Below are 14,146 nucleotides of genomic sequence, written 5' to 3'. Positions count from 1 at the left end.
CCCCTTCCCTTTAATTCACCTGTCCGCTCCCCACTCCAGCTGTTTGCAGAGCTCCTGGATGTAGATGGAACCTTCCTTAGTGTTTCGGAATGACTTGCACTCCTCCACTGTTGCCATACCAATCAGGAAGTCTGCATCCCAGGGGATGGACTCGATGGCGCCGGCGTCTGCCTCATACCGCCCCTGTCCCTCTCTCTGCCTTATGGAGGGCAGGAATACGGACCCTTGCTGGAAGCCCTTCCCCTGGCAGGCCTGGATGAAGAACAGTTTGGGTTTGCCCATCAGAGAAGGACACTGCTCGCTGGTGAAGGGTTGTGTGAGGGAGCGAATGGGCACCTCCACCCCATCTGTCCCAAGCACACAACCCTTTTCCCCATGGGACAGCACACACACCACCTAGGACCAGACACAGGGATTAGAACAGTTGAACCTACTTTAATTCATTGGAGTCCAATTGGGCTTCAAGAGTAGAGCTACTGTACCTCCTGAAGAGACTGGAGAGTTATGACCTCACTACTCACCAGAGCGTCTGCATGTATGTGACTCCGCCCTCCAAGCGCCTCTACCGCCCTCAACATGGTCTTCTCTGTCAGGTCGCTACACACTTCCACTTTAAACCCCAACCTGGAGAACACATTATGCAGAGCCTCTACACACAGAGACAGAGAGACAGATGGCAGAATTTAACATCCAGGTTGGCCAATGAGATCAGGCTCATAATATCAACCAATGAGCGAGAATGCCTACTCTCGTCCTGCTCAGTTCCTGGTCTGTCTGTCAGACCTGAAAATCCCATGAAGTGGTGGTTATTGATGATTAAGCACGTCCCCCGAGGATTACAAGTCATGGAATAGTGCTCCATCTGTTGGGCAAACACACACACAGGAGTTACCACCATGGACAAAAACAAAAATAATCAACCAAATGTTAGATTCTATGTTTGGTGTCTAAAGTGTATCCCACTGTCTAACCTCAGAGGTCTTCCAGGATGGCATCGTTGAAGTGGTCACCTGGTCAGGCCCAGACCCAGGCTGAGGTTCCGTCATTGCATCGGAGTACAACCTTATGCTTTGCCCACGTTCAACTGTGGACAAGAACACACTTCAACTACCTGTGTGTGTGTGTGTGGGTGTGTGTGTTTATGTGTGTGACTTACGGTTTGGCCGTGTCTCTGATATAGACAGGCTCTGTAGTGACTGAGGGAAGCTGAGTTGCTGTTCCTGGTTGCTGATTGGCTGAACAGAGTACTCCTGCTGTGACACACTGCCCCTTGCTGAAAAACAGCAACCACATGAAAAAAATAACTATTTTAATATACTGCATAAATACTGAACTATCAATCAGCGCAAGAGAGTGGTGTGAGAGAGAAGAGTGAACAGTGAGAGTGACTTGTACCGGCTAGCCAGGTGTGTCAATATGTACCTTCTCTATGCTGCCGTACTGTGTTGGCCAGCTGTGTGTCACACTCCTCCAGTATCCTCTGTAGCTCATCCAGTCTGTCCTCTGTCAGCAGCTCCTGCCTCTCCATCTCACACAGCACCTCCAGGGCCGTCTATGGGGGAGGAAGAGCGAGAGAGAGAGAGTGTAATTGTGTGTGTGTGTTAGGCTGCGTTTACAAAAAGGCAGCCCAATTCTGATCTTTTGCCCACTTATGGGCAAAAGAGCTGATCTGATTGGACAAAAGACCAATTAGTGAAAAAAAAGATCAGAATTGGGCTGCCTGTGTAAACGCAGCCATAGAGCTCCCATTTTCAGCCCGAACCCGACGGGGCCTGACGGGCTTTTAACAGTCTGGGTCTGAATTTCCGAGAATTGATTCGGTCTGTGCGGGGTTCGGGCTTGCTGCACACCTTTTACTACTACTACTGCTCTCTCTTCGCTGCAGTAGCCACTATCGGCACCAGGATTACAATATTGGCTGGGTATGAGACATTTGTGGCCATGACGAAACATATTTTTCTGATGATTGAAACGTTTTCAAATTGTGACGCGAAAAAGGCTGGAGCGCACTCGGGAGATTCTCAGAATCAGGAGAAGCCGACACATCCTAACAAATATACACCCTATGACTGCACCGCTAATGGGCCCTTCTTGACCTTGTAAACTATTGAAAAGAGACCCATAACTGATCCAAATGTTTTCCTAATCAGGTCTAGGCTTGATGCCGTTATTTCAGAATAACATGCATCCACACACAACATGGGGCTTTTGAGCAATTATGCAAATGATGGATGTTCAGTAGAAAATATACTTACCATAAAACTTCAGTTAATAGCACAGTATTTATTTGCTTAAATCACTGAACACAACATGTGCTCATTAGAGACTGACTTCAATTTGAGCCAGGCGTCTATTTCCTTAAGGCACACAGCTTTTGCTCATTTGCTTAGTTAACTGTATAATTCCAGCATTTTAAACAATTCTTCAATTCCTACACTAATATGTTATCATGTACACACTACGTCACATTTATTTTGTCTTAGTATGCCTAAAAAAATAAATATAATAACAATAATTTTCCTTGACAGAATTATTATTATCTTCTTTGACTGTACATTTGTCAGTTCTTACTTTCGCCACTAGGCGGCGATCGGACAATTTATGGTGATTCACAGTACTCCTGAAGTTGTTGACTATGTGCTTGCCAGTTAGCTAGCAGTTCTCAGCTGTTAGGAGCCAACGGCTAGCAGTTGGCTAGCTTACTGGCAATAAAAACGGAGGATTAAATAATTCAGTAATGACTCAAATTATGGAAATTTAACAAAATCAAACAAACCTCGTAAAACAATTTATGGTAATTCATGGTAATCTCGTAAGAAATTCAGATAGACCAGCGTTTATTTGAAACAGGTGTTCATTTTCTGAAATGTGTGCCGTTGCCCGGCTATTAAATAAGGGACAGGCTGCTATTTGAGACTGCGTTTAATTGAAGTATTACGGTGTTTGTTCGTTTAATTATTCTAGGTTCTTTTTTCATTTTCAAAATAAAATGTTTTGTTTTATCGTTTTTAAAAAGGCATGAATCATGCTGTGTGATGACATGAATTAATGATTGATTGAGATACAATGGCCTAAGTGACTGAAGATGGCTATAACACGACAAGCTCGATGGTGGACAGATTAAGCAAGGCTACTAGCCTACTAGGCCTAATATTGATAAAAGTAACACTTATTATTATAATAATTCTAATAATAAGAGAAATAATAAGAAAAAATACAAGACCAAGAAGGAGGAAGAGACATGTGCCCTGCATGCGTATTCTGTGCTAAATGGGTGTTGGAAGATTTAAAAAAAAGTTTGTCTTTTGACCGTTTAGAATAGATCAATGTAAACACTAAAGAAATAAAACAATCCCAGAGTCTTTTCTAATGAAATCAAGTTGTAAAGCCTTTATTACAGCATAGCAAAATAAAACAGTCGCATTCATAAAATGCAATTGCTTTATACATGTTGCGGTTGCGTGAGGCTTGAAGCTCAATTGATATCGGATTACGTAATCAGTATTAAACAAACACTCAAAAAACGGGCAACAGCAGCAAGATCTGTCTAATTTCTAAAGCTATGGATATTTTGTAGTCAAGATACATTCAACGGAGAGTTCTGAGAAAAGATGCTTCCTCGTCTTCCCACGCTGCTGCCACCTCAACCACATTGTTGTCAACAGTCAATATAGCCTACTGGTGAAATGGCAACATTATCTTTTCTAGAAATCGGGTTCATTCCATTTATGTGATGTTGGACTCGGGTGGGGCTCGGGCTAGGTCGGACCGGGCTCAAATTTTCTAGTGTGCATTTGCAAATGAGTGTGTTCATGTAGGTGTTCTTACAGTGCAGAGATCCAGTCGTCCTCTGGGCAGTTTGTCGCTCAGCAAAAACTTCATCTTAGTGAGATTCTCCTTAGTTACATCTTCTGAGACCTTATACAACATCCTCCTGAGAGAGAGTGAAAGAAAGAGAAAGACGTAATGCAACCAGTGAATTACCAGAATGTCCAGCTGTGCTATGTGGTGAGAATGCAGTCACACACACCTCTGTGCTCACCTGTACTGTGAGAGGGCAGGGCATGCGTCTGTCTGGGTCGGCTGTCTGCTGTCTGTCTCCAGGAGGCGGAGAAGGTCCAGTCGACCAATGACAGAGAGAAGTTGGGAGAGGAAGTAGTGGTCCTCCAGCAGGCTTTTCTCCTGCAGCCTCAGGAACAGGCCACGCCCATCCTCCACCTGAAGCCAGACCACAAAGGATTAGACGGTGTTGCGTTCTGATTCTCTACACTTGCTTTCACTGCTTGTAAAAGGAATGCACTGATGTGAAATATAATGATAGGAAACTCTATAGCCATGGACCACTTTGAAAACAAGCGTTTTAATTAAAGCTTTACTTAAAACATGCTCTGGGGATCCAATGTACATTTTGAGTTAAAAATGTTTTATACCCAAATTCAATTCAAATTGATGGTATTGGTTACACCTTTCACCAGTTTCCATTTGGCACTTGTAACATCTGAAAGGATTGCATAGCAATATGGCAGAAACTCCATAGTCTGCTTGAGGGCTAGGATGTGCTATTACCACAATCCTAATACCTATCATCCAATCACTTCAAAAAGAGGTTAGTATTGGCCATTCATCTCGATTTTAGCCCTCTGTATGTGGGATTTTATCCCTCTGTATGTGGTCCCTATCCCTCACCGTCTCCAGGCGTTTCCTTTTGAGCACATCTGTGCACAGGAAGCACAGGGCAGCCACCTCAGAGGAGTCCAGCTCCTCATCGATACGGGACAGCAGGCGCAGGTCCATCACACACTGGATCCCCTGACCAGACCGCACTACAACATCCACTTGCACAGGGCTATGAGAGAGCGAGAGAGAGAAAGTAGAGGAGGCTTGAAGTCCAACATGTTGGTGCATTATTGCTGGGTCAGGTATGAGGAGATGACCAGGAGGAAGGCTTCCTAAAGGGCTATGAGAAGTGACCAGCCTCTATATAACTCCTGGATGACAGGATGAGAAAACCACAGGCCACAGTCATCAGTGAAGGATGTATGAATGAAGGAGAGGTGAGCTCAGTGAGTTGATATTGTTTTATAGATAGGATGTCAACATGTGTTTTTTTTTTTCCATCATTACCTGATTCGTTTTTTCCTAGTCATAGATGTTTTTATTTTACCAGGCAAGTCGACCGATAACAGATTGTAATTTACAGCAACCACCTGGGGAATAGTTACAGGGGGAGGAAACAGATGAATGAGCCGACTGGAAGCTGGGGATGATTAGGTGGCCACGATGGTACGAGGGCCAAATTAGAAATTTGGCCAGGACACCGGTGTTAACACCTTTACTCTTACGATAAGTGCCAAGGAATCGTTTGTTACCACAGAGAGTCAGGATGGACACCCATTTAGTCCCATCCGAAAGACAGGGCAATGTCCCCAATCACTGTCCTGGGGCATTATACTCTCGTTACATGCTGACCAGACTGCACGCGCGTCTGCCATTGCACGCATGTTGATTTTGTCTCCCCACACCAGACGCGATCAGGACATGCAGGTTGAAATATCAAACTCTGAACCAATTATATTACATTTGGGGACAGGTCGAAAAGCATGAAACATTTATGACAATTTAGCTAGCGAGCTTGCTGTTGCTAGCTAATTTGTACTGGGATATAAACATTGGGTTGTTATTTTACCTGAAATGCACAAGATCCTCTACTCAGTTTATCTTTCAATCACCCACGTGGGTATATGCTCCTAAAAACCAATGAGGAGATTTGAGAGGCAGGACTTGCAGCGCGTTGAGCATCACAAATAGAACCAAGTTCTATTTTAGCGCACGGCTACGCAGACACTCGCGAGCAATGTGGGTGCAATGATTGAATAACATGTACATTTATTTTGCAACGCGAGCGGTGTGGTCAGCATGTTAGACCAGAGGAAAGAGTGCCTCCTACTGGAAAATTATTCAACCCGTCTCAGCTAAAGTGGGGTGGGAAATACTCAGTAGGGTCTCTAATAACCAAATCCGTGTAATTTGAGGGGGACTGTGTTGTGCATATTAGTGATCGGCGCATACTAGAGACAGGCTTCTATTTCCTGGGGCATTAGGATCGCCTTAGACCAGAGGAAAGAGTGCCTCCTACTGGGGGGGGAGAAATCAGCTTTAATATTACGGATAGATTGTAGCTTCCATCAATGTAAATGTCTGCATCATTTCCAATCCCCGTATATTTTTGGGGTAACACACACACACAGGGTTGCAAAGGGTCGGGAAACTTTCCGGTGAATTTCTGGAATTTTCCCAGAATTTTTCCATGGGAAGTTAAGCCATGGAATTTGTGGAATTTTGCTTAAATTCATCAAAAAAGTTATAAGCTAACTGTGAACCTGTTTTTGTGGGATACACAGAAGGCAATTCTAGGTCTTGTGGCATATTTTGGTTAAACTATCCCCAATGCAATGGAATTGCAACCCTCTGCATGCACAGTGCACTCTTCCATCACATGTACAGCCGATTCTCAAGATCTTACACACTAATGAGATGCTATTGAGCCCACACTGTCTGAGTCAAGGACAACATGCTTTCTGGTAAGTTTTGATTACAATACTGGGTGGGGTGAATATATTTTATATGACATACCAGATTTCTTGCTAACTAGTAAATAGTAGCCTACAGCAAAGTGTGTTTAAATGATTTCTAACTTGTTAACAATTTCTACTAGTTAGTTTTTGCTTCCATGTGGGTTTTAGCTTGCTTGAGCCTGCTAGCTGAGGAGTATTAATTCACCTGTTTCCATACATGTTTCATTATAAAACATTTATCTTACAAAGGAATTGTTTAATCTAACTGCTTAACTATTTATCTGTACATGGAAGTGTGTGTATATATATATATTTATTTTTTTCCCCCCCCTCATCTTTACAGGAAAATGCCATGGGCACTACCTGATGTGTAGAGACATTTCACTGCAGCTAATAAGGAAGAAAAAGCAGTGTACATTTGCAAATACTGTGCCAAATCATATGTGAAGAATGCAACAAAGATGCAGAACCATCTGGCCAAGTGCATAAAGTTCCCTCAGCACTCACAACAAGCAACCTCTGACAAAAGTCCCTCTACTTCTATTCAAGGTGAAAATGATGAATCAGATACCTTATCAATAGCAACAGCTCACGGTCCTCCTGGAATCAGAAGTTTTTTTGACTCAATTGCAGAACGTAGTCCAAGAAATGCTGATTAATTTATTGCTCGAGCTGTGTATGCAACTGCTTCACCTCTGATGCTCACAGGCAATGTGTATTGGAAGAGATTTCTGAATGCTCTTCACCCAGCATACACCCCTCCAACCAGACATGCTTTATCTACTCATTTGCTGGATGCAGAGTTCAAGTGAAGGTCAAGCAAATCATAGAGAAAGCAGACTGTGTTGCAATCATCTCTGATGGGTGGTCGAATGTTCATGGGCAAGGAATAATTAACTACATCATCTCCACCCCTCAACCAGTATTCTACAAGAGCACAGAAACAAGGGACAACAGACACACTGGTGTCTACATTGCAGATGAGCTGAAGGCAGTCATCAATGACCTTGGACCACAGGAGGTATTTGCACTGGTGACAGACAATGCTACAAACATGAACGCTGCTTGGTCTAAAGTGGAGGAGCCCTACCCTCACATCACACCCATTGGCTGTGCTGCTCATGCATGGAATCTGCTCCTCAAGGACATAACACTGAAAACAATGGATACACTCTACGAGAGAGCCAAGGAAATGGTTAGGTATGTGAAGAGACATCAAGTTATAGCAGCAATCTACCTCAACAAGCAAAGTGAGAAGAATAAGAGCACCACATTGAAACTGCCCAGCAACACTTGTTGGGGTGGTGTTGTCATCATGTTTGACAGTCTCCTGGAGGGGAAGGAGTCTCTCCAAGAAATGGCCATATCACAGTCTGCCGATATGGACAGCCCCATCAAGAGGATCTTCCTGGATTATGTATTTTGGGAGAGAGTGGTAAGCAGCCTGAAACTCCTGAAACCTATAGCAGTAGCCATTGCACAGATTGAGGGAGACAATGCCATCCTGTCTGATGTTCAGACTCTGCTTGCAGATGTAAGCGAAGAAATCCGTACTGCCTTGCCCACATCACTGTTGCTCCAAGCAGAGGAAACTGCAGTTCTGAAATACATCAATAAGCATGAAGACTTCTGCCTGAAGCCCATACACGCCACAGCGTACATGTTGAACCCCAAGTATGCTGGCAAGAGCATCCTGACTGGTACAGAGATCAACAATGGTATCATGACTACTGTGTCTTGCCACAGTTCTTGGCAGTCTTGCGAAGTACACTTCCAAGCTAGGGCATTGGGATGGAGCTATAATATGGCAGTCGTGCCAGAGGCTCTTTCCCCTGTTGCCTGTCATCCTCCAAATCCCACCAACATCAGCCGCCTCAGAGCGCAACTGGTCCTTGTTTGGGAACACACACACACACACACACACACACACAAACACACACTAAAGCACACAACAGGCTGACCAATAAAAGTGTTGAGAAATGGTGGCCATCCGGGCAAATTTGAGGCTTTTTGAGCCTGACAACAAGCCATCCACAACCAGGCTGGAAAGTGACAGCGAAGATGAGGCCTCAGAGTCTGATGTTCAAGAGGTGGACATTGACGAGGTCCATGGAGAAGACATGGAAGCTCGAGAGGAAGACAACCAAAGCTTTAGTTTCTAGACTATCATTTTGTTGAAAACGTTTTTGGGATTAAACTGAAATTGCAACCAACTTTCTATGGCTTCTTTAAAAAAATTATGATATTTTGGAGATGATTTCAATTTCAAATAACCGAAAGTGAGCGGTTGTAATCTGCACAAAGGGAAAATGGCCATTCTTGAACATGAGGTGAGACATTCTTACTACTCTATATGTACATGTCTTTCAGCCTCAACAGGAGTGGCAACAAAGTGGCAAGGTTCCAGCTAGCAGCAGAATATTATACTAGTAGTAAAGATGCAGATTTTCCCCTTCAAAATAAAAGTCTCTATGCAAAGAAATGCTCAACTTCGGGAATATTTATTTTTAGCACTCGTGCAGTACAACTGTTTTTCACAGCATTGCCATCACCTTTGGAAAAAACAAATAGATGGATTATTTGACATACAATATTAAAAATAAAAGTTATTTCTACCAGCATTTCTTTTGAAAGTTTACACAAATATTGGTATGTTGAAAGCTATTGTCCAAAGTCCACAAATGAACTCAAGCTTACGGACAATGTCAAATGTGATATAGCGAAGCATCTGGGTAAGTTGGGTGCGTAATTACGCAGTTACTTTCTCGAAACGGATGACACAAACAACTGGATTCGTTATCCCTTTCATGCCCTGCCTCCAGTCCACTTACTGATATCTGAACAAGAGAGCCTCATCGAAATTGTATCAAGCGGTTCTGTGAAAATGTCATTTAATCAGAAGCCACTGCCAGATTTCTGGATTGCGCTGCGCTCAGAGTATCCTGCCTTGGCAAATCGCACTGATGCCCTTTGCAACCATGTACCTATGTGAGAGTGGATTCTCAGCCCTCGCTAGCATAAAAACTAAATACAGGCACAGACTGTGTGTGTGAAATTATTTAAGACTGAGACGCTCTCCAATACAACCCAACATTGCAGAGTTATGTGCATCCTTTCAAGCATACCCTTCTCATTAACCTGTGGTGAGTTATTCACAATTTTCAATTAACAAATAAAAAGTTTTATATGTAAGATGGCTAAATAAAGAGCAAAATTACTGATTATTATTATAATAATATTATTTGTACCCTGGTCCTATAAGAGCTCTGTGTCACTTCCCACAAGCCAGGTTGTGACAAAACTCACACTCATTCTTATGTTTAATAAATCTATCGTGTGTGTCAGGCTTACAATGATAGCAAGAATTTGTTCTTAACAATACAATGTACATGAGATAAAAATTGGGTTGTAGAGAGAAAATTATTCTACCTTTCTCAGCTAAAGTGGGGTGGGAAATACTCTAGGGTCTCTAATAACCAAATATGTGTAGTTTTGGAGGGGGACTGTGTTATACATATTAGTGATCGCATTATACAGTTACATATCTGGATATTATTTTTGACGATGTATATCGTATCAACAATATCGCAATATTACTTTTGCGCTGGTTGGCTGCCCCTGTACTTTTGGGTGTCAGGGAAAATGTATGGAGTAAAAAGTACATTATTTTCTTCAGAAATGTAATCAAGTAAAAATTGATAAAATATATATAGTAAAGTACTGATACCCCAAAAAACCACAGATACCCCTTCCACTGCCCCCAATGCTGTACATGGGATACATATAGCCCATTAAAGTCCAAAAGTCAAACCTTTTTATTGTGACCAAGCTGGGTTTAAGAAAATAATTGGAAGGCTATGCATAGCTGGGGTGAACCTAGAGCAACATGATTTTACTGGGATACTGACAACTTTTTATTTGTTAGGCCAAGCAATTGACCTGATGCATTATTTGGAACATGTCAAGGCTGCCCTCAGGCTGATTTAAATGTGTAAAGGTGCAGCCAGCACATCCCCATTAGATTAATCTAGGACAGATTAATGTCAGTCCATCATACTCTTTGAAGCAGTTCTCAACCAATCACCAATCCATTAGGGCAAGACAAGAGTACATGAAAGTCTAGTACGGAATGGCATTTTATTTCACACTGGAAGCAAACAGGGTAAGGACAATTTTTTTTTACGATGTTTTGTTTTTCTAGCTGATATTCAACACAGCAATAGTAAATTATTTTATTGTTTTTGAATTAATATAACATGCAGGACTAAATGAGTGTCTATAACAAGACAGACTGAGTAATAACCAGCCGTTTGACAAAACCCCCCTGAAAAACAGAATATTTGATTAGTATAAAGACTTTACATCAGGGATCATCAACTAGATTCAGCAGCGGGACGATTTTTTTCTTGAGGGGATGGTCGGAATATAATTACAAATAATTTGTAGACTGCAAGAAGCCCAAACAGATATAATATTTGACTAAAACAATTTCAAACCTTACTTACAATTGTATATGATCACGTGTCTCTCGATTATGCATGGAAATACTTCAGAACAGATTTCACTTATTAAAATAATTTGGAGCTGATTTCCTTGTGTTTTTATAGTTATGTACAATGATACAATTCAACAACAAAAAAGCTCAGAAAACTTTACGTAAGGCAGCCCCCAAGTTATGCTGTTATGCTTTTTTACAGACCCTACTTTTATTTATTTTACATTTATTTAACTAGGCAAGTCAGTTAAGAACAAATTCTTATTTTCAATGACAGCCTAGGAACAGTGGGTTAACTGCCTTGTTCAGGGGCAGAACGACAGATATGTACCTTGTCAGGTCGGGGTTTCGATCTTAAAACCTTTCGGTTACTAGTCCAATGCTCTAACCTCGAGGCTACGCTACCGACCTACAACTTAGTTGTGGCCAATGGAATGGGTGGAGTATAAAGTGCTCCTGGCCCCGACTGACAGGACGGAAATCGATTCGGAAGAGGCGAGTTTGATAAGAACTCACCCCGTTCCTGTACAAAGGACCGAAGACAGCTTTTTAACAAAGTCACTTTTTTTTTTATATACATGTTTTCATGTCTTAAAAAGGTTTTACTTTTGTTAAATAATTTATACACATTTTAAATGGCTTTTACACATTTGGATGTTTTACATGAAAAAGTACTTTTATTTATGGTTGTTTTTACAACATGTACTTTTTAACAACTTAAATGTAATATTCAAATGCTGTTTTTATGTGTATAAATGTTGTAAATGTATAAATGAGCTGTTTAAAAAGTAAATGTGACAATAAAACTTTTCAAAAATAAATAAAGTGCTCCTGGGTAATTATGACACATTCACATGATGTCGGAAACTCGAGTTTCCCACTTGGGAAGTATCAGAATCAAACAATAGGAAGCTTTACGCAAATAACTTACATTAATTTGACATAAAGTGAACGTGGCATTAGACCACAGTCCCCCATGAAATAACACCATCTGTAGATTCTACAGACCCAACTGAGTATTTCCCACCCCACTTAGGCAGAGACAGGTAGAACATTGGCCATTGATTAAAATTTGACATATTTTTTATCAGCTAATGATATTTTAATCCCAGCCTCTGTACCCACAGGAGGCCTGTTGGTAGGCCGTCATTGCAAATAAGAATTTGTTCTTAATTGACTTGCCTAGCAAAATAAAAGGTTAAATAAAAACTAATAAATACAGTGTTGAAATGTGGGCTTTTATTTAGAAAGTTCCCCGATTAGCATAAAAAGTGAGGTCATCATTTGTGCTGCTGGCAGAATAGTTTATTCTGTACTTTTGAAATCGCAAATACTATGCAAAAAATGGCTACACCATGTTAAATGAAATCAACTTGTAATTAAACTGTAATACAGCATTTTAATGTTGTCATGGATAGGAACTTAAAATAAACTTTAAAAGGCGGACAAAACTCACCTTGGGTCGGCTGGGCGAGTATTTCCCGCCGGCTTCTTCTACTAACGAAACTACGTAGTCAGTTAATGAGACGCCAATGAGATAAGACACGACTAAATAAAGAGAACAGCCAATTCACTCAACTGTAACATACACTGTACACAAAATTTATACAAAAAAATAAAAAATAAATACCACTGCCACCGCACTCTTCGAGCTGTCCCGTTTTCTTTCGGTTCGACTTCTTCTCCACGGTTTTATCATTTGAGTCAGGAAGTAAGTCATGACAATGGGCGTGGTTGTACAGTAACATGACGCATTGAAAAAAATGCTCAAAGATTTCGACATCCCTCTTCTGTTTACAGAGACAGATAATTATAGGGCCTTCGATGTTGTATGTACAGTTGAAGTCGGACGTTTACATACATTTAGGCTGGAGTCATTAAAACTCGTTTTTCAACCAATCCACACATTTCTTGTTAACAAACTATAGTTTTGGCAAGTCGGTTAGGACATCTACTTTGTGCATGACACAAGTCATTTTTCCAACAATTGTATACAGACAGACTATTTCACTTATAATTCCCTGTATCACAGTTCCAGTGGGTCAGAAGTTTACATACACTAAGTTGACTGTGCCTTTAAACAGCTTGGAAAATTCCAGAAAATGTTGTCATGGCTTTAGAAGCTTCTGATAAGCTAATTGACATCATTTGAGTCAATTGGAGGTGTACCTGTGGATGTATTTCAAGGCCTACCTTCAAACTCAGTGCGTCTTTGCTTGACATCATGGGAAAATCAAAAGAAATCAGCCAAGACCTCAGAAAAAAATCCCAAGTCTGGTTCATCCTTGGGAGCAATTTCCAAACGCCTGAAGGTACCACGTTCATCTGTACAAACAATAGTACGCAAGTATAAACACCATGGGAGCACACAGCTGTCATACCGCTCAGGAAGGATACACGTTCTGTCTCCTAGAGATGAACGTACTTTGGTGAGAAAAGTGCAAATCAATCCCAGAACAACAGCAAAGGACCTTGTGAAGATGCTGGAGGAAACAGGTACAAAAGTATCTATATCCACAGTAAAACGTGTCCTATATCGACATAACCTGAAAGGCCGCTCAGCAAGGAAGAAGCCACTGCTCCAAAACTGCCACAAAAAAGCCAGACTATGGTTTGAAACTGCACATGGGGACAAAGATGGTACTTTTTGGAGAAATGTCCTCTGGTCTGATGAAACAAAAATATAACTATTTGGCCATAATGACCATCATTATGTTTGGAGGAAAAAGGGGGAGGCTTGCAAGCCGACGAACACCATCCCAACCGTGAAGCATGGGGATGGCAGCATCATGTTGTGGGGGTGCTTTGCTGCAGGAGGGACTGGTGCACTTCACAAAATAGATGTCATCATGGGGGAGGAAAATTATGTGGATATTTTGAAGCAACATCTCAAGACATCAGTCAGGAAGTTAAAACTTGGTCGCAAATGGGTCTTCCAAATGGACAATGACCCCAAGCATACTTCCAAAGTTGTGGCAAAATGGCTTAAGGACAACAAAGTCAAGGTATTGGAGTGGCCATCACAAAGCCCTGACCTCAATCATATAGAAAATTTGTGGGCAGAACTGAAAAAGCG

At 41.6% G+C, this 14,146-nt stretch overlaps 1 protein-coding gene across 1 annotated transcript; it reads right to left on the bottom strand.

Annotated features, from left to right (window-relative positions):
* Window positions 1-3,367: 3,367 nt before the first annotated feature.
* On the bottom strand, window positions 3,368-12,786 carry LOC100136459 (caspase 8-like protein). The gene is given in 4 exon segments (NM_001123591.2): window positions 3,368-3,934; window positions 4,043-4,218; window positions 4,687-4,846; window positions 12,527-12,786. Coding segments are annotated over 3 exon segments (408 nt in total). The 5' UTR covers window positions 4,795-4,846; window positions 12,527-12,786; the 3' UTR covers window positions 3,368-3,810.
* Between the last annotated feature and the right edge of the window lie 1,360 nt (window positions 12,787-14,146).

The sequence above is a fragment of the Salmo salar genome, chromosome ssa03 (assembly GCF_905237065.1).
Source record: "Salmo salar chromosome ssa03, Ssal_v3.1, whole genome shotgun sequence".
Classification (NCBI taxonomy): Eukaryota; Metazoa; Chordata; class Actinopteri; order Salmoniformes; family Salmonidae; genus Salmo; species Salmo salar.
Note: the sequence above shows the minus strand (reverse complement) of the source record. Positions and strands in the feature narration are given on the sequence as shown.